Source organism: Nesoenas mayeri (assembly GCF_963082525.1).
Source record: "Nesoenas mayeri genome assembly, chromosome: 8".
Classification (NCBI taxonomy): domain Eukaryota; kingdom Metazoa; phylum Chordata; class Aves; order Columbiformes; family Columbidae; genus Nesoenas; species Nesoenas mayeri.
The window spans coordinates 20858594-20877997 of NC_137554.1; the positions used below are offsets into that span (position 1 = coordinate 20858594).

The 19404-nt window shown below is 43.0% G+C and overlaps 1 protein-coding gene across 1 annotated transcript in view; it reads right to left on the minus strand.

Annotated features, from left to right (window-relative positions):
* Positions 1 to 4151: 4151 nt before the first annotated feature.
* RAB3B (RAB3B, member RAS oncogene family) overlaps positions 4152 to 19404 on the minus strand; it is a gene marked incomplete at both ends in the record, with an annotated part of 49109 nt that continues 33856 nt past the window's right edge. Inside the window, 3 exons of the mRNA XM_080348793.1 lie at positions 4152 to 4339; positions 6419 to 6543; positions 14098 to 14216. Coding sequence (XP_080204919.1) covers positions 4152 to 4339; positions 6419 to 6543; positions 14098 to 14216 — 432 coding nt within the window. The remainder of the gene's footprint in view (positions 4340 to 6418; positions 6544 to 14097; positions 14217 to 19404) is intronic.

Consider the following 19404-nt stretch of genomic DNA (forward strand, 5'->3'; position numbering starts at 1 on the left):
GTGGGGGAAACTATAGATGGGGAGAGAGAGGGAGGGAAAGGCAGCCCCTTTCAGAAATCAGACCGAGAGGACAGGGAAATCGGAGGGACAAGAGAAAGACCGAAGAACAGAGACAGGTCCCTGGAACTTCTCTCTGTGCCGTCACGGTTCGCCATTCATGCCCGCCTGCCGTGTAAGCTGTCCCCCCTGTTCTTGCGTTGGAAGAGTCCAACCCCCAGTTGTTGACCAGCCGTGCCCTTCTCATTTCCCTCAACTATTGGCCCACGTGGCTGTCGCTCACTCCTGACACGACCAATCACCTCGCGCAAGCGGCGTGAGGAGGTGTGTGGCGCGCAGCCCGCTCAGCGCAGGCTGAGGCGGTGGCCGCTGCAGCGCGCCCGGGGCTGCCGGATATAGCCTCAAACGGGCCGGTAAGTGCACGGCCAAGGGCCCGCCTGCCAGCCCAGCTCCCCAGCCGGGCATCGCCGGCAGCAGCTCCGAGAGCGGCGGTGAAATCGAGACCGAAGCTTGGCACGAAGAAGTGGGATCGTGGTCACCGGCCTCCCTCAGCCGTCATTGGAAAAGCCAGGCACGAACCACATTGAGTCCATTTAAGGAAATGGGACTATCAGGATCCAAAACGCCTGACCGCACTGTTGATTTGATAGTGAAACTAGCTTTCAGCTCGTATTTTTAAACCCTTAAGTGAGCTAGACTTCAGTTTGCTATTCTATTCCAAGCAACAGTACCGTGCCCCTGCTGAGAGATCCATTATGTGCTTACTCCTGATGGCTGGTTTTTTTTCTTCCCCTAATGGTTTCCTTAATATCTTAAAGTTTGTATCAGTGACTATTTAACAGAAGACCGTTCATTCTTGCTCTGTCCTAGTCTTCGTAGCTGAGTAGGTCTCAGCATTTTCCAATTTGTGAATATACTTTTTCTTCCCATGAAACCAGTGCTGATGTAGCAATTTCAAGTCTTGAGAACACGAGTTCTGCTTTTCCTCGTCTTAAATCTCTTTGAAGCTGCCGTCTCCAAATGACGTACATTGCTAAGGTCTTTTTTCTTGTAATGCTTTGAGAGCTGTTGGGAAGCTAGACATTGTTTTTTTCATGTCCCTTTTGCATTGCTCCACATTGGTTCAGTTTCCTGCCATGTCTGTAACACCGCTGCTGTCAGTTACTTGTGTGTCATTCTGTGCTGACTTCAGAGGAGATTATGAAAGCAAAGCTAAGGAGTCAGATGAGGGGAGCAGTCAGAGATACAGGGATGTAAACTCAATATTTTATTGCTTTATTTCTCCACAAGATGGAAGTCAAGACCTGTCTCTAACCCAGAGCCTCCTGTGTGGCTTTTACTGCAGAACTGTGTCCTCTCTTGGTGCTGTATCTTACAGGCCTCGGAGAGAAGCATGTGAAGAGCAGCCACCTCTTCCCTTTCACGTTCTAGCACCCTTTTTTTTATCTTGTAACCATGCTGTTTTATCAACACTCCTATCCTATGCCACTGCCATGCAAATGGAAGGCTTTATACAAGACCCCATCAAGCATTTTGGGTTTGTCTTCAGTGCAAGCAAGTCTGTTATTTCCCTTGCCTTGACAAATTATTGTCTCATGTTCAGCTATTACCTCTTACAAGTTAATACAAGTAACAGTTATTAATTCACTGGTGATATTGAAATAAGGTACGTGCCACTTCAGGCAAAAGGTTTGCTCTGTATTCACAGCTTTTAATGCAAATTAGCAGGTGATGCATCTGTCCATTAAAAACACATTTTACGTGTCTGCTCCCTGTGATGATTTGATTTTTGATTTAAAATGAGACTGCAGGATTTCTGCATCAAATACCAGGTTTCTCCATGTGTGCATTAAAGGGCAGGTCACAATTCATAACTGCCTTTTCCAGTTCTTTGGACTGTTCTGACATGTAGCTACTTGCAGGCTTGTGCTATGAAAAGCAACTTTGCCCATCCTCGCTTGAAGGGCCTGGAACATACCTCTACTTTAAAAACATAAATAAATTAACAACAAAAAAATCAACCAACCAAAATTACATCTGACCTGACTGAAACACAACAAAACACAATGATAGATTGAGTAGAGAAGGTTGGTTTTGCTAGGGAAAAAAATAAAAAGTAAAAAGAATTGAGATTCTACTTCTGCTGAATCCATTTTCTTTTACCATTGAGTTGCTGAGATGAACAATCATTATTTGCACTGGGGCGCTCCATTATACCTGCACAGCTCAAAACCATCACTCCCTGCTGTGGAACTTCTTATTTCTTTTTGCTAGTTACACAAGTTAACCTAAAACCTGCTTCTGCTGCAATTAAAAGACTGCACATGTATTGGCCAATTAATCCTTCTGTTTTAAATCTTCACAGTGATTCCTGATTGGTGGGCTCAAGGATCATCACCTGGTCAAAAAGATCAATGTAGTTTGACGTATTTCAAAAGCATTTAAAAGAGACAGTTGCGTAACGCTAGTGATGCAGCTCACACAAGCGCTGTGGCCACACCTGGTGACTATAGTTCTCTTTATTTTGCAGTTTCAATGATTTTGATACAATAACCACGTTCCTAGCACCACACAAATGGCACTTTCAGTACGAGACCACACACACCCAAAATACGTCACAGGCAAGATTTCTGAAAGCAACATACAAACAGAGGAAGGGATCAAGCCTTTCGCACAATGCGCTCAAACTACCTCAATGTAGTTGCATTTTTCTCCAGAATGTTGTGAGTTTTTCTTAGAACAATTACACTTTCAGGCATAACAGAATGAAATACAAAAGCATTTGCTAGCGTCATAATCTAGCAAGTTAGAGCGCAGGGCAGATACTCAACCCCAGGTTCTGACATCAGAAAATCTCCTCAGTCAGAGGAATTAATAGGCCTGAGCTAAAGCCATAAAACTTCCCAGAATTTTCAGAATTTACATTTACAGGCGTAATTTGCCATCACTGTTTGGAGCTGGGATGCGCACCTGCATGTGTGATCATCCAGGCAGACAGCATGTGGGATTTCACAGATTCACAAAACCGATTCCTCCATGTATTTCAGAGAAATGCAAGATCTGTGTATGCCTAATGCACACAAAGTTCTACACACAGATGTAGAAGTTTTGTAATTTTAGAGAGGTTGGAAGTATAAGTATTTTAGATGCTAAGTATTAAAAATTGTTCCTCCCTTCAAAGAATGATATCTTTGCCATTTTCCAGTTGCAGTTATGTTTTATTAATCAGTCTTCCCTTTTTAATTATACTTTGTGGTTAAATCTGAACCCAGAAAAAAACATCCCCACACACGCACCAATCTGTCACAAAATAAAATAAAATTAAATTTGAAATCAACAACAAAATGCAGAAAGAAAACACAGTAATATTGGCACTATTTGCCAACACTCACATTTTGGCTCCTGGTATTTTTAGCTTGACATGACAACGCTGTTCCAAGTCTTACGTGTCAGATTTTCCCTCCAGCCGAACACACAGCAGCTAATTCCTCCTCTCCTGTGTCCTGCAACAAATCCGCCACAGAGCGGGAGACCGGAGCAGGTCCAGGCCTGGAGAGGTTTGACACAAAATCTACGTTGTCCTTCTCTGGGCTCTCTGGAGGACCTCAAACTGTCAGACAGACATGCTACTTTCTGCTCCATCGTACCAAAAAACAACAGCCTGTGTCTAGAAGACAGCAACAATGACTCCAAATATCTGGGGAGATATTTTTTCTAAAACGTCAAAAAAAAAGGCATATTGTTGCTTTATGAGAGATTTTTGCCCCAATTTTCTTTTAGACCTGGTTCCTTCTGATTGGTTTTTATGTTTCCTGCTGTTCTTGACAATCAAACCTCTTTCTACAGGAGATGAATTTATAATTAAAAAAGCAACATTCTCTGTGGAAATAACATTTGCAACAATACACAATTATTTTTCTTCAATACAGCTCACATTACCACTAGATGCACTTACAATATTTAGTCTGATTTTTTTTTTTTTAATAATTGGATGAGGAAATACATCATAGTAACACTCCAGCACAGTAAACAAACGTACCAGTTTCCTACAACAGAGACTTCTGCCTTTGGACTACATGATAATGCACCACAATGAAAGAAAACATAACATTGGGTCAGGAAAGGAGAAGGACATTTCTCAGCCAGAAAGGTCACTAGCACGAGCAGTTCTGCTGCGAGGGGGGTGGGTTGTCTGTGAGTCGCATGCTCCTTCCCGAAGCGCCCCTGGAAGGGTCTGATTCCATACTCTCTGACATCTTTTCACAGATTATATCCACGAGACGCTCAAACACCTGCCTTACGTTGATGTTCTCTTTGGCGCTAGCTTCAAAATAGTCAAAACCTGTGTGAAAAAGTGGAGGGAAAAAAAAATATCAATAGAGACTGATGATAACGGAGGTGGTTTTTAAAATGGTAATCAGTATTTTTAGAATTCTCCTTAAGAAAACAAGCCATTAGCAATTCTTAAACTCAGCTGATTCCCACAATCTCAGAATACTGAACAGAAATACTTCCAAAATTTATCAAGCATCACTAAGAGTCAAAGGCATAAGTGGATCCCCATCATAGCCCTGGTCAACGCACCTGCAGATGATACAGATCTGAATCAGCTGGGGACAGGGGAGTCAAGTTCTCCCAGTGCCACTAACTGGTGACATTTGGAGGGGACGCTGTGTGGCCCCTGCTGCAGCCTGGCAATTTAGAGTCCAGGGAGAGAACCCAGGTGCTGGCTGCATTCCTTCTGCTGCCCAACTTCCACACTTGTGAGTGAAATCCTCAAAAATTTTAGTCCCGTTTTTCCCATTCTTTGCCTGATGAGACGGAAAGCTCTTCAGGGTGATAAATACTTGTACAGCACATGTCACGACAGAGCACCCATCCTGACAAGGGCTGTTCAGTGCTGCTGAATTACAAATAATGTAAGAGCCAGCTGGACCCTGCCTCAGCCAGCAGAAACATGCTGAACCGTGAAGCATTTCTTTATATTTCTAACCCCAGGGGCCTCCAAAGCCAAGCGTCATTTATAGAGGCTGTTGCTTCTTTTCTAGCAGGTTATTATATCGCTAACAGCGAGAGCTCAAGCACCACAGAGAGTTTATTTTGTAATAAACTACATTCTGTTGTGCTTCATTTTGGGGATATTCTGCGTTGCATCAGTTTTCTATGATTCTGCCACAAAGATAGTTAAGTTGTCTTAACTGATTAGTCCACCAGTGCTGGTAGACTGAGTCACCTTGGTGTGTGAGATAACAAGTATCTACCCTGTTCTAACACTTTTTAAAAATTATGGGACAATGGGTAAAGTGATGGTGGAGATGTTTGCCTTGTTACTAAATAAGTCAGAGGAGGGTTCCGCCAGCCCCACTTGCTGTCTTTGATGATGATTGGAAACGTAATAAAAGGCCCAAGCAATCAGAGAACTGAATTTGGATATTTGTCAGCCCAACATTAGTTTCGCTTCTGCTGTGGCTAAATCTGTTTTGGCATCACTGTGCAGCCTTGCTGCTTTGTTTGGTTCTATTCTATTTATTTTTTAATCAGAAAGGGTCGGTGTTTGAGAATCCGTACCCATCACTGCACCTAGGAGTTGGTGACTGGACACTGAAATGACTCTGTAGAAGACACTCAACATTATTTGTAATTTGGATATTTGTCAGCCCAACATTAGTTTCGCTTCTGCTGTGGCTAAATCTGTTTTGGTTTAGTTCACATTCAGGCCAATAACGATTTCTTAATCTGATTAGGACATTATTTCAGTGATGTTAATGTCACCACACAAACTTAGATAAACACACTGAAGGATAACCTTTATGTGAATCATCATGAGGAAAGCCAGTGGTTTAAGCAGTCAATAGTCAATTAAAGAGATTCCTCCTACACAACACACAAAGTAATTTCAGATAATGCCGTCCACATTAGCACAGTTAATATAAGGAAAAACTGATAAAACCAGGTATATTTTTCAGCCCTTTAAAAAAAAGCATTTAGCATTTTGGGAGGCTACAGAAGAGGACGACTGGGACAGCACTTTCCGATGGCTTTTGCTTTGCTCTGCACTGGGGTTTGTTTCTCCAGGGTGAGCTGGACAAACACAAACACAGGTCAGGACCAGAACTGGAGATTCTTCAGGAGAACAGGTTCCTACTGATGGAGTCTGTTGCTACGGTAACTCTGAACGAGTGTGTTTTGAAGTGTCTCATATGTAATGGATACAGATTCTATATGACCAGTTTGTATTTACACAGATGAATTTTGGGGGGAGAAAAAACATTAGCAGTCCAAGTAGTAGTGGGAGTTCCAGTAAAACTCTATTTGCTGTTACTAATTACTGCTGGAAAGACTTTTTAATTGTACAAGTTAAAAGGAACACAGTGTAAAGAAGCAGAGGAAAAAGAGTAGCAAGAAAAGCTTTGACATGTACCTAGCTGATCTGCCAGATGTTTCCCCTTCTCCACAGGAACAATTCGTTCATCCTCCATGTCACATTTGTTTCCGACCAGGATCACTTGTGCATTGTCCCAGGAGTAAGTCTTGATTTGTGTGGCCCTACAGCAAGTCAACAAAAGATCATTACCTTCCATCAGCTGTGTCAAAATACAATAGTATATGAAGTATGAAAACAAGTACCATTCATGACAACATCAACATCTCAAGACTGCATGTTGGTTAAAAGAAAAATGACCAAGGTTACACATAAAGCAAGAACGCAGACTATGTCATTTATAGCGCCATTCTATTTTACTACGCCTTAACTTTGTGTGACAATGAAGTTTCTTGTTAAAACTTTGCAAGTGCTTTAAAGATCACAAGATCCAGACAAAAAGCTGAACTGAGTATTTTTTGAAGTCTAGGAACAAAAAAATTACTCTCCTAAAACATACCCTCCTTCAGCTGTAATCTGTCCGAGGAATGACAATAAATTACATCTCTTAAAAACATTGTCCCTATAGAGAAAGTTATACAATAGATACACACTTCATGCTAGATTTACAACTTCTTGTAAAACACATGACAACAATAATTCAGAGCAGAGAAAAAAAGATGCTCATTTGCTGCAGTTTTAGTAATGCCATAGGAAATTGTGTTTTGAGTGTCAAACAGATGGAATCATCAAGTCATCTTTGCTTGAACAGAAAAACTGGTTCATGAAAACTGCATAGAAACATGGAAACAATTGCTAAAGAGAAACAGAAATTTACCAAATTGGGAAAGTGTGAGATCAAGGGAAGGCTCTGTGAGCTAATATTTGAACCCAGCAGGATTAAGTGATACCCAAGGCAGAAAAGAGCAGATGCAATGACAGACGGGCAAGTATCAGACAAATATAACTTCAATGACAGAGGGATTGAGTCCATGGGAGCTTCAGCAGGAGCACAGGGGTGAAGGTAAAGCCTCTAAAGCTCCCTGTGGCTCAGGTACTGAAACTGGAGTGGAGCTGGCTGTGGGTCCCAGGAGCCTGACCTTACATTTGGCCTCTCTATAGCTCTCCTATGACAAAACAGAACATTTTTTTTTCTGTTTATCCTGAGGGGCCATTACCTTCCCACCATCCTCAGTGAGGTGTCCCAGAGCCAGCAGCAGAACAGTGTTAGCTCGGTAGCATTCATTTTTATTCACTTAATCTTCGCCAAGCTAGCTCTATCTTTTAAGACTCCCTCCTTCCCAAAGGTAATTAGGCTGCTCTGCCAGAAGCGATGCCCTCCTTTCCTCTGCCAGTCCCTACTCACCTTCCCACTCCTTGTCCCTACTCGCCACCTCTCCATACAGGACACTGCAGTTGTGGGCAAACCTGCCCTTTCCCAGGAGAGCCCTCAGATTTTCAGTTCTGTTTAGTTTGCTTGAACTCCTTCAACAACAAAGCACTTGGTTCTTTCTCTTTTGACTTAGCAGCAGCCTCCAGCTCTGATCTACTAATGATAATTTTAATTAGTTTGAGTTGCTTACTCGCCTTTTCCATGAGAGGCAGCCAGTCACGTTACTCCACACACAGCTATGAAAAAGGGGGGGCACTTCCCTGTGCAACTTGCCTCTAAGCAGCAGCTTTTTTGGGTTGCGCTGGAAAACAAACCCAGCCCAGTGCACAAGCCCAGACCCACGCTGCAACACGCAAAAATAACCACAGACTTTGCGCAGTGAAACCCTTTACTCTGCTTAGCATCCTCCTGGGAAAGCACTGTAATCCTGATTTTGGCTCCTCCGCTTCTACCATTCTGAGATCCTCCATGTAGACAAGCCCTGTTAGAGCTAATATGAGTCTGTGATGAGTTTATGTGGGACTCTGGGGTTTCTCAGGGCTCATCACAGAAAGACATGACCTCAAAAAAATCAACCAGAAGCCCAGGCATATGAAATCTCCTTATCACCAGGTTTCCCTTCTGACTCCCATTCCTCTCTCTGGATTAATTTCAGCCCTTGGGGGGTCGTATGGGGACATGCTGCTGAATCGTAGCTATTTTAAAAGTACTACTTAGAAGATGAAAAAGAAGAAAAAAAGCATGAAGGATCTCCCACAGAAACTCATCCTTCTCCTTGTTTTGTGCTAGTCAGTGAAAACCCTCTGTCACAGAACGCTGCCATTTACACTTACTAGGAATTAAAAAAAAATCCTCACACAAAAAGAAGCAGCAAATTTCCAGAAGCTTTTGGAAAGGTAAGTATTTAAATCAACAAAAAGGCTTGTACAATGGAGATTTCTCAACAACTGTCAGGGCAAACCAATATGCATGCTGGGAAAAACATTCTTGTGACACAATAACAATGCCGTGCTTTATTTATGCTGAATTCCTCGAATTAATGACAAAGCGTGTTTTATATGCTTCACACTTAGAAGAAAAATAGTCTTAGGTTCATAGTTACATGGATATGTCAACAGCCTAATTTGGAGATAAGCTGATGGTTTGTGCACTCAGCTGTCACTTAAATCTAAGTTAAATTTAACCTTTTTCTTTTTTCTTCCCTTCCATGAAATTGTCTAGGTTGTCCAAAGCCGAGTTTCCATAATATTTTCTATCTACTTTACAGTATCAAATGCTGAGTATATTCTAGTTTCAGTACAGTTTCAAATGAGGTATAAACCACTGACTTATCTACAAAAACCCCCTATCAAGCCCATGTCAAATAATAATTGTCAAAAGCACCTGCTAAAAAAATCTAGAAACTGAGCTGAAAACCATGAAAGCTCATTTAACCCTTTCACTCACCCTACAGGAAAGACATCTTATTATTTAAAGAAATTAATTAGTTATTTTCAAATACCGGGTAAAATCCATCTTTGTTTTTGCCTATTTATGCTTTTCTTTCTAAAATAACCTGACTCTACTTTTGCCACACTGCAGTAAAGAAAAATCACTCAGGCCTAACCTTTTAAGGCTTCTAATACAATCTTTTTTACCTTTCCCAGAGAGGAGCAAGAGAGCAGGTCATGTCCCAGCTATTCCCAAATGCATTTAAATTGTGCATCTTACTGTTTCTCAGCTGCTTTAAGATAATTATCATTAATTGGTGTGATTCACATGAATGAAGGACTGTTCCTCACATCATATACTACCTCGAGAGCTTATCTAAATACCTGATATATAGCCATGACCCTTCTCACTCAGGAGAAATTTAGCCTTTGCTCAGTTTAGGTGAAGTATTTCTGAAGTGACACAAAGCAAACCAGAGTCCACCCAAAAGAAGGGTGTCGTAACAAGATCACCCAAGGAAGAAATCCTATGGCAGACCGGCAGAGATATTCTCATTCCCCTGGTAAGGTCAGGTCAGGAGGCTGTTCCAACAGTCCCGTGCCAATGAGCCAGAGACGAGAGGTAAATTACACCGTACATACACGGGAGGCAGTTTTAGAGGGGTTGTTGGAGCTTCATGAAGAAGCTTGAAGAATAAAAAGGCTAGTGAGCATAACCTGCTATGGCAGTTTCCCGGCTAGAGGGAGAATATAAGCTCTAAGATACTGGAAAGGTCTAGAAGGGAAAAGACGTCTCTCTGATGGAGAGATGACCTTGCACAAGGCAAATTTTGGTGTAACTATAAACATGAATTTTGAGATCTCTCCACATCTCTATGAGCTCAACAGAAGGTAAGAGTTTGTCATGGGCAAGAGCTTACTTGGAGCGCTAGGTCTCTGGTTCAGCTGTTTGTTCATGCTTTTGGCTTGTTTTCTGTAGGGAACTCTGCAGGAAGAGACGGTACAAGAAAAGCGATGAGAAGGGCTGAGGCTCACGTTGACAGCCTGCTTACACAGCATCTTGAAAAACCTGAATCACTAAACAGCAGAATGAGTACAATTTTAGGACCAAGGAATTATGTTTGGGGAGGAATTCTTAAGGGCCAATGAGAATGGACTGGGATGGACAGCGGCCAAATGTCAGGGGAAGGGGCATCACTTCATGTTTTATTTACTGATTATTTTATTGAGTTATCCATCTAAGCTTGATTTTATTTGCTTATCAACCCAGTCCCATGATCACATGGCTGGTGGGTTACTCATCTTTTTATGCCAGAGAAACACTCAAATTCCATCCACACATGCTATTTTAGAAATAACTTGGAAGGTTAACAGGTTCCTTACTGGATTTAATTCACATTAGCCGAGTAATGCTGATTTATTCTCAATGTCTAAAAGGTCAGCCGATCTGCTGCATCATGTGCATTTGTGGCAAAATATTCAACTTAACAGTGTTCTTTATTTACTGTAGCTAGACACTGAAAAACACATCGCTAGCCAGCTAGGATAGCAGGACACTTAAAAGAAAGGATGCATAGGATTAATGGCTGTAATTTCTAGGAACTTGCAGGATGTAAGAAGACCTGGGATGAGCTTTGCTGTTGGCTTTTGCATATATTCTAGGTAGTTGACCCATTTAATTTCAGTGAGCGTTAAAGTGTGGTCTTAGAACTAGTGTGGTTTGTTGTAGCCTCATCTAAACCTCTGCAAGTAGATAGTCAACTCATGTATCAGGCCACACACCCTCTTTGCACAGTAAAAAGCAGCTTGGAACAGACATTTCCTGGGAATTTAGAAGCAACGCTACTGAGGGTAACAGCTTCATCGGCGAGGAAGAGGTGTTTCAGGCACTTGTCTCCCCATCAGCCTGTTTCACGTCCCAAACTTCCTGGCTCTCTCTCTTACAGACGTCCTCTCTTGGGCACAGCAGGAAGGTTGTGCTGTCCACACGTGACGGGCGAGACAAGGCAGGGCTGAGCATCAGGGCCATGCTACTGACTTTGCAGCCCATGCAGCTCCCCAGTTGCTGCCACCCCATCCTCTCAGCAGCACCAACGGGAGCACTGCAGGACTGCTAGGGCTCTGGGTTTAGCATCAGGCATCCTGCGGCTGTCTCGCACCTGACCTGAAGAAGGGACTAGGCTCATGGAGATAAAGACTCTGAGCTAAAGGAGCTCAAGTAGACACCTTAATTTTCCAAGGAAAGTACAGTCCCTGACTGAAGACCAGATCCAGTGTAATATTTTTTAGAAGCATATCAATCAGCATGGGGGGGGGGAATAAAAAAATCCTACCTACTTGCTATGCTAGCAAATGGCAGAGGCTGATATGGCAGCACCAGATAAGCTTTTGTTTCTATTTCTTGTTGCTTCACAAGTTTAGAAAGCGATTTTGCAGACTGTGAAAAGAAGTCTCTTCGCTGCATCTCCACTAGAGGACTCTGCTGGCACAGCAGTGGTGGCTTTGCTTCAGTCCTCATCTCCTCTCCTGTGGACAAGCTTCCAAAGGGAAGGAAATGGGCCACCACAGGCCGGTTTTATCCGGCCCACTACATCATTTGAGGTCAGAATCTTAAAACTGGTTGGGAAGATTCCTGGTGTACAGAGTGGAAATAAACTGCTGGTTCACCTCTGTCCTCTGGCTGACAAGGTGCTCTTAGCAAAGATCTCCATGCAGCCCCTGGGGCACAGGAAGATCAATACACAAGGTGAAGCTTTCCTAATTCTTACTCTTGTGCCATTGTCTTTGATAGAGCAGAGGTTAGACCACTTCCAACACAAACCTTCCGGTTAAACTTCATCTGCGCAAACTTCAGTAGCAGCTCAGAGATTGAGACTGGGTATTTTTCTGGCTAAATTAAGACTGATAAGTAAAACTTATTAAAGCAGAACCAAGAGACAAACAGGTAGATGAACCGTGTTGTCATATATACCGTGCTTCATCAGGCAACCAAGCTGAAAATGTTAATAGTTTAGTGAAAGATACTGCCCTAGCTCACAGGCTGGCACTCCTATGGAACAAATCCCTGTGCAGACATTTGCAGAAAAGGCTTCGTCTGAGCTTGGCGGAGGCTGTGCCATGTGGAAGAGCCTGGTTTTGGCAAAACCTTCAGGTTTGTGTTTCTAGCAAGGAAAAAATGTATTCCTCTATCATCAGCTGCTGAAGGACAGCCCAGGGAAGGTGCTGCAGTTCACCTTTTGCAGCACAGTGTCACGATACAGGAGATAGGGTGAAAGCAGAGACAAGATCTTTAGATGTGATGATCATGACCAACTGCTCCAGTGGACAGTGAGAACAAATAATGGGTGGCCTTGGAAGAAGGCCACATGACTAGAAACAACAAACCACCTTGCTGCAGGTTTTGAGTTACAGCCTAGATGAGGGGATATAGAATAAGTGTTGAATAAAAAGCCAGACTGAGCTGGGTGCCAAGAGCTGGTGCCACAGCCAGCACACGCCACGTATTCCCGGTAGGTCACTGATATCATTGCAAATCGATTTATCAGACTCAGGAGATTACATTAACCATTGCATTGCCTGTCTTTGCACACTGACTATACCTATCTGCAGTACACAGCAACAGGGTAACAAACAGAAATGATTGCAAGACATTTGAGGGGAGCCAGAGGGATACTACATCTGAGGATAAACCCAGCCCTTCCCTTGCCCCCGCTGTGCCCTGTGTTTCCCTTGGAGAGGATGCCATGTCAGAACGTGAGCTCCAGCAGAGTCCAGCCTTCCAGATGTTTTCACCCCAGGTGCTGGGTCCCTGCTGAGGAAACACCTCTCAGCAGCTACCACTGCCTGTGGCCACAGCAACGCTTCCAAAATCAGATGGCAGTGTGAGTTGAGAAGGGGCATTTCTTCCTGAGGAACACAAGAGGTGGCATGAGCTACAAGGGGAGCCCCCAGGTGTAGAACGGGAAGTGGACACCAAACATCAGCAGGGCAAGCCTGGGTACCAAGGCAGCTTTGATACTGCCATGGAGTTTTTAAAGTGACTGACTTGGTGCTTTCTTTTGTCACCATAAGCCAAAAATATTTCCTGGCTTTCCGTCAACAGAAAGTCCAGAAATAATTTTCTGTATTTGTACTGAATTCAGTGAAGCCAGAGGTGTTCATAACAGCTGAGAATCTGTTTAATACCTAATTTTTGGGCAAAGTCCCCATACTTCCCATTTGATGTTAACTCCTTCTCCTCATCCCACCGCCCCACACGTAGCGCTGCCCGGCAGAGCTGTTCCTGTGCTCAGGTTTGGCCCAGCGCAGGTCTCTGCTTCTTCCCTGCCCTAGACCTTTGCTCTTCCTCCTTTTATTGACATGACAACTAATTTAAACTTCACAAGTTTTAAATGGGTACATTTCGATCTTTAATTATCTGGAGTTGGGCAGGGTGAATACTGTTCCATGTGTCTACACTTGTAAGTTAAAAAAAAAAAAAAAAACAAACCAAAACAACCACTTTTTAAAGCAGTTTGGAAAGATATAGCCTTATTAGATTTTAAATGAAATTTTACTCAAAAAACCCCAATGTTAAACTGGATTGTTTTATCAGCGTAGCCAGAAACCTCATAAGCCCAAATAATGCATGGAAGGATTAATTTCTTTACAATAAAGTAGAACTTTTAAAAGCAACAACTCCTACAGTATGCTACTATATTTGAAGTATAACTTTTTTCATTAAGGTGAAGCTGTAGAACGTTTTCTAAGGAGAGTTTAAAAAAACCAAATTATTTATCCCAGAGTGTTTAGATGAAGAGGAAAGAATATGGTGATGCAAAGCACTGTGGAAGGTGGGATGTCTAACGTTCTCAACGAACAATTGTGAGGAGAGAATTGGCCAGAAAACAAACCAAGCCAACAACAACATCTCATACCAGTCCTGCACTGCATTGAAGGAGTCTTCGCTGGTGATATCATACATGAGGATGAAGCCCATGGCTCCTCGGTAGTAGGCTGTAGTGATGGTCCTGTATCTTTCTTGTCCAGCTGTATCCTGGAACAAAAAGGAATATTTAGGCCTTAACACTTCAATTCTCAGAAACAGGAGTTGTAGCTACATCCTATATCTAAAATAAGGCAATCACTTTTTGTTATTATACATTTTAAAATTCTCATTTGCTCTCAACTGAAATGAACTCTACTTACTTCTTAGCATTAATTAGGCTTTTGCATCAACTATGATTTGTTAAATGCATTTTGACACATTTACTATTAAAAAATACCAAAGATGTCAACCTCTTAATTGCTCTTCTCTGCCTCAGCCTCAATGCAATAATAAAATGTTAGCAGAGTTCACTGAAAGCTGACACTTCAAAGCAGAGGCAATAGAAAACAGCCCAGGACTGTACCAGGCAAAAGACATTACTGCAATTGCTGCAATTTATTGTCATGTTCAGATAGATGCTGTGGGGGACTCAGTTCTTACCTGAGGTTAGAGACAGCAATTAAAGACTCGATGCAACAAAAATTATTCTACAAATTTAATTTAATGTGGAATATCCCAATCATGCTGTCTGAGGTGCACATATGAATTCAAGATTTACTTAACCTCTTCTGTTGGTTCAGTGTAATTCTCTTTACCTATAGAGTGCTGTAGAATATATCTACCTGCAGTTGCCGTTTCTGCGTTCAGCCTGGCAGCACAAAGGTGAAACTCTGGCATATACAACAGAAGAATTTCGAAAAACAGATGGAAAACATGTCAACTATGACCTGTTGGATGCCAACAACATTTATCCCTCACATTTTGGGTGTCAGCTCTTAACCTGAGGAACAGTTCTTTATCAGATCAGCAGTCCTGTAGCCAATCCATTCCCTCTGGACCTGCCTTCTCAACCAACAACCAAGGAGAAAAGATGTGTGCTTAACAAATCTCTCACTCAGGAGGTATCTATCATTTGAACAAACACATTTCACCCATCTTTCAGCAAATGGCAACACTGTGAAACAGCTGCAGGAAGGCAAAAGACCTCACCTTCAAAATACACGTTCAGCAGAAGGCGTTGACTGCCAGTTACTCTTAGGGGTCAGCACTTCTGAAATCAATGGTCCTTTGGTCCTCCAAAACCCACATTTAAGAAAACATTTATTGCCATTGGCTTAAAATGTGATTATTTTTTTTCTTCTCTAGAGGAAAAGAGCCTAAAGGACTTATCAATCATATAGCTAGTTGGGAAAGTAAAATAAATCCAATTGTAACAATCTTGCAGGAATACAGAGTCGGTTTCTGCTCAGACACAGCACAACACCACAATCCCAGAAAACACACAATGTGCGGCGGGTGGGAAACCATTCAGCTTTAAAATCCTCCTGTCTATCATTCCCGTACATGCAGCTTTGTTTTTGCTGTATGCAAGAGACAGTGTTGGCCCTTCCAGAACACACGCTAGCCAGTCTATGAAAGGGAAAAACATCAATGATCGCCTGTTGTTCTGCACCAGAGTATCACAGAGGCTCCTGGCAGGAGGAAAGGGCTTGAAATAAGCTCCCTGCAGCTTGTTTAACAGGCTCTGCCTATTGCACTACCCTGAGATGATCCACAGCTGTAACACACAGCCAGTTTCCCAGTGGAGAGATTATGCAGCAGGAATTTTGCTGTTTCTCTACCAGTCTTCTAAAAGAGGAGGGATTTTTCCCTGAAATTTGCGCATTTATTTCAAGACATGGTAGTCCCTTGGCTGATCACGGCATTGCATGCTGGCTGAGAAAGAGTTTTCCTGTTCTCTCCTGACCTGAAGAACCAGCATGGGGTGGACTACACCTCGCAGCCTGAGTGACTGTTTCTTCTCCTGCCCTTGATAAATCCATCACGGAGCATTCTCATATTCGCTGACACCACATCCTCAGTCAGCTGCTGGACGGCTACACCAGCTGTGACAGCTAAGTCCTGACTGTACTTCAAGTGGAGAAAGGTCTCAGCAGCAACACTACCATGTTTATTCAGACAGACCTGATAGCTGCTTTATTTTAGCCTGATTTCCTAAGGACATGTGGCTTATTAAATTATCAGTCTCCACACATGCACATATATATATATATGCTCATTATAACTACTCATTTTTGATCAAATTTGACTGAGGAGAAACGCTCTCAAAGGTTCGTTCTCATAAATGCCACAAAAATAGTTGGTAAGGTTAAGAGAAACCTTGAGCATAGCTTAATTGGGGAAAAAAAGCTTAAGTACAGTGCTTATCTTTTTCCAATGCCAAAGGATCCACAGGAGAGAGTCTTTCTTCATGCCTCATTAGGAGAAAGACTTAAATCAGTATTAGTAACTTCTCAGATCTTGTAACCAACAAAAGGAAACAAATCCATAGGAAGTCAGGCTTCTTCAGTTCTCATGCTCACACTGTTATTGTTTTACACCTGCACTCTCAGGTTCTTCTGTCTCCCAAATCTCATCTTCTCTTTTCTACTCTGTATTTAGCTAGTGCTCATTTTGGCTTAGGGCATGAGGCTGTGACCAGGCAGTGAGCAACTGCAAGACATATTGTCTATCTACACATAGAGTAATTTGGAAAGAAATTGAATTTGACAGTGGCTTAGAGGAAGGAGCTGGCTGTGAGGAGGTACAGCCAGGCTGCCCTGGGAAGTAGCCCTGAGGGACTCTGAGGGTGGGCACCAAAACCTGCCCTGGTACCATCTCAGCGCCTGGGCTCCGTGAGGAACTGGATTCAGCCCAGAGTTCATCTGTGCCTGAAATCTCTGAAATCTAGTCATTCCGGTTTGTTGATATCAGTATTCTCCCTGCTAACTTCCTGCATGGGGGGTGGCCCCCAATTTATATGTTAGCAAGAGATGGGGACGTGGCTGCAGGAGGCACAGAACCTGCACTTACCTCATTAGGAAGGCAATTTGTATGCTCCTTAGCATATACTCAGGTGCCTGCCTTCTCATGTTATCAGAGGGTATGGGAAAGGCACCCTATATTTCATGGTATGTAAAGTTTATCCATAACCCTACCCTGGTAGCAATGTGGCACAATGCAGAGACGTGATTCATCTCTCTGAGTCACAGATGGATTCCTGGCTTTGTTTTACTGTACAGGTACAGAGCATGTCGTCTCCTCTTAAAGGTTTTTGATAGCATTTCTCCACATCCATCTGAATCTTTGTAATACTACCCTGAAGTGAATTTTTTCCTCAGGTTACATTTGTTTCTTAGACAGCTATAAACTGGCTTAATTTTCTTGACTCACACCATGTTTTATACTAGCTTCAGTGAACACCCCCGCACACCCCCCAGATACTTCAACATAAAATCAAATAAACTGCAAAATCTGAGCTCAGTTTCAGCATTTACTGTAGCTGTCCTTACAATAGTTTAAAACACCACAAACCTTAGATAATTAGGCACTTCAGCTTTCTGTGTGCAAGGCATTTATCTAATGAAGGAGAAAATAACTGACACAGATTGCTCCCCCTTTCCCCTCCAAGTTGTTTGCAAGATTTCCAGGTAGACCACAAACTCATTAGAAGACAAGTAGATGAGGCGCAGGCAGGGATCACCAGAAACCCAGTATAGCTCTAATTAACAGTCTGGCAAATGCCTGGGAAGAAGAGCCTGAGCCTTCAGCATCCACAAGCCCATTTGCTGTCCCTGCTGAGGAATGAGAAAGCCTGGTTGTAACCGAGCACAGAAGGGTCTCCATGAGGTATATTTACAATAATGTGCTAACAGCTCTGTGCTCTTGTAGCTTACATATGCGCCTGCCCTTGATACAATTAAAAACCCCCACGAGACCAAGAGTTGGTAGCTTGAAACAAAAATTTGAAGGTTTTGCCTTAATAAGCAATCAAAATTCAGTGTTTATCACAGGGGGAAAAAGACCTAAATGCATTTGCATCATGCAGATGCCCTCTGCTCACAAGATCCATCACCTCAGCATTCACAATAGGAGCACAACCAGCTTTTCTTAAATTTACTTGGCCATCTCAGCAGTAACAGCAAGGTATTTACACAGGAAACATTTGAGTTTTTAAATCACGACATACGCTCTTTGGTGCAGGTCTGAAAAATCAGAATCCCTGATTCTGAACCATTGTTCTTCTAGTGAAGATTTTCAGTCACAAGTTCTTTGTTCCAAATAAAATGTCACTGAAACTTCTCATCTGTACCGGATTTAATCCCCTCAGCACCATGACTGTTCTAGCAGTGTATGTGACAAACAGCCTCTAAAGACTTAAACCATTCAAGGGTTTTTTTTAAAGGATTATGGTTTGATTTTTTTTTTTTTTTTTTTAAGAATAACACATAAGAGTCACCTGTTATCCAGTTGGTTGGCAACAATTACAAGATGTGTGTGCTTAGCACCACCCTTGCTTAGGCTGCTCAGAGTGAGAACAGAGGCTACATAACCGAAATGACCAGCAGCAACCACAGTTTTGGGGGTGTGGTGATGGAGGGACCTCTCCCTGCCTGCTGTTCAGCACCACACCATGATACCCATGCTAGAGCGTTTTGTACCTTCTTTGGAGCTGGGTCATCCCTGGAGACAGGACAACTGACTTCACAGCGCCGTGGTTACAGGGGCAGCAAGCTGTTAGACATCAAAGTGTCAGGAAACTTCTGGCTCCCTGCAAATGCAGCTCAGCTTGCAGCAAGACCAGCCACCTCAGCTCCTGTTCTCTACAAGGCAGATAACCTGAATAAGCAAGAAATAAAGGTGCATCCTGAAGGTTGTTTGTCCTGCTACAGGTCAACTGGACTCAGTAACACTGGACCCTTTTATGTCCAAGACCTGCTCACTTTCCCTTATGCATGGATGAGGAAACATTTGTGCTCACATGGAGCTACGCTGGTGTCTCTGCCGTGACCAGTGAGTGCCGTTCTGCCATCCATACCCTCCATCCCTCCTGCTCTCTTCCCACCTCCCGGCAGATCTCAAACTGTAGGCGAGTGTTCTCTGCTGCTGGCCCTGTTCTGTCTTCCTTGCTGGACCTCGTGGCTGCTCAAAGGTGGGGGAGCAAACAGCATTGCCTTACCATCCCCAAAAACATCCCAGGCCAGGCTGGACGGGGCTCTGAGCAACCTGATCTGGGTGAAGATGTCCCTGCTCATGGCAGGAGTTGGACTGGATGAGCTTTGAAGGTCCCTGCCAACCCAAACTATTCTATGATTCTACCTTTCTAGACTGCTGCAATGTGAAGTGTTACATTTCTCATCACCTCCAGCAATCCTAT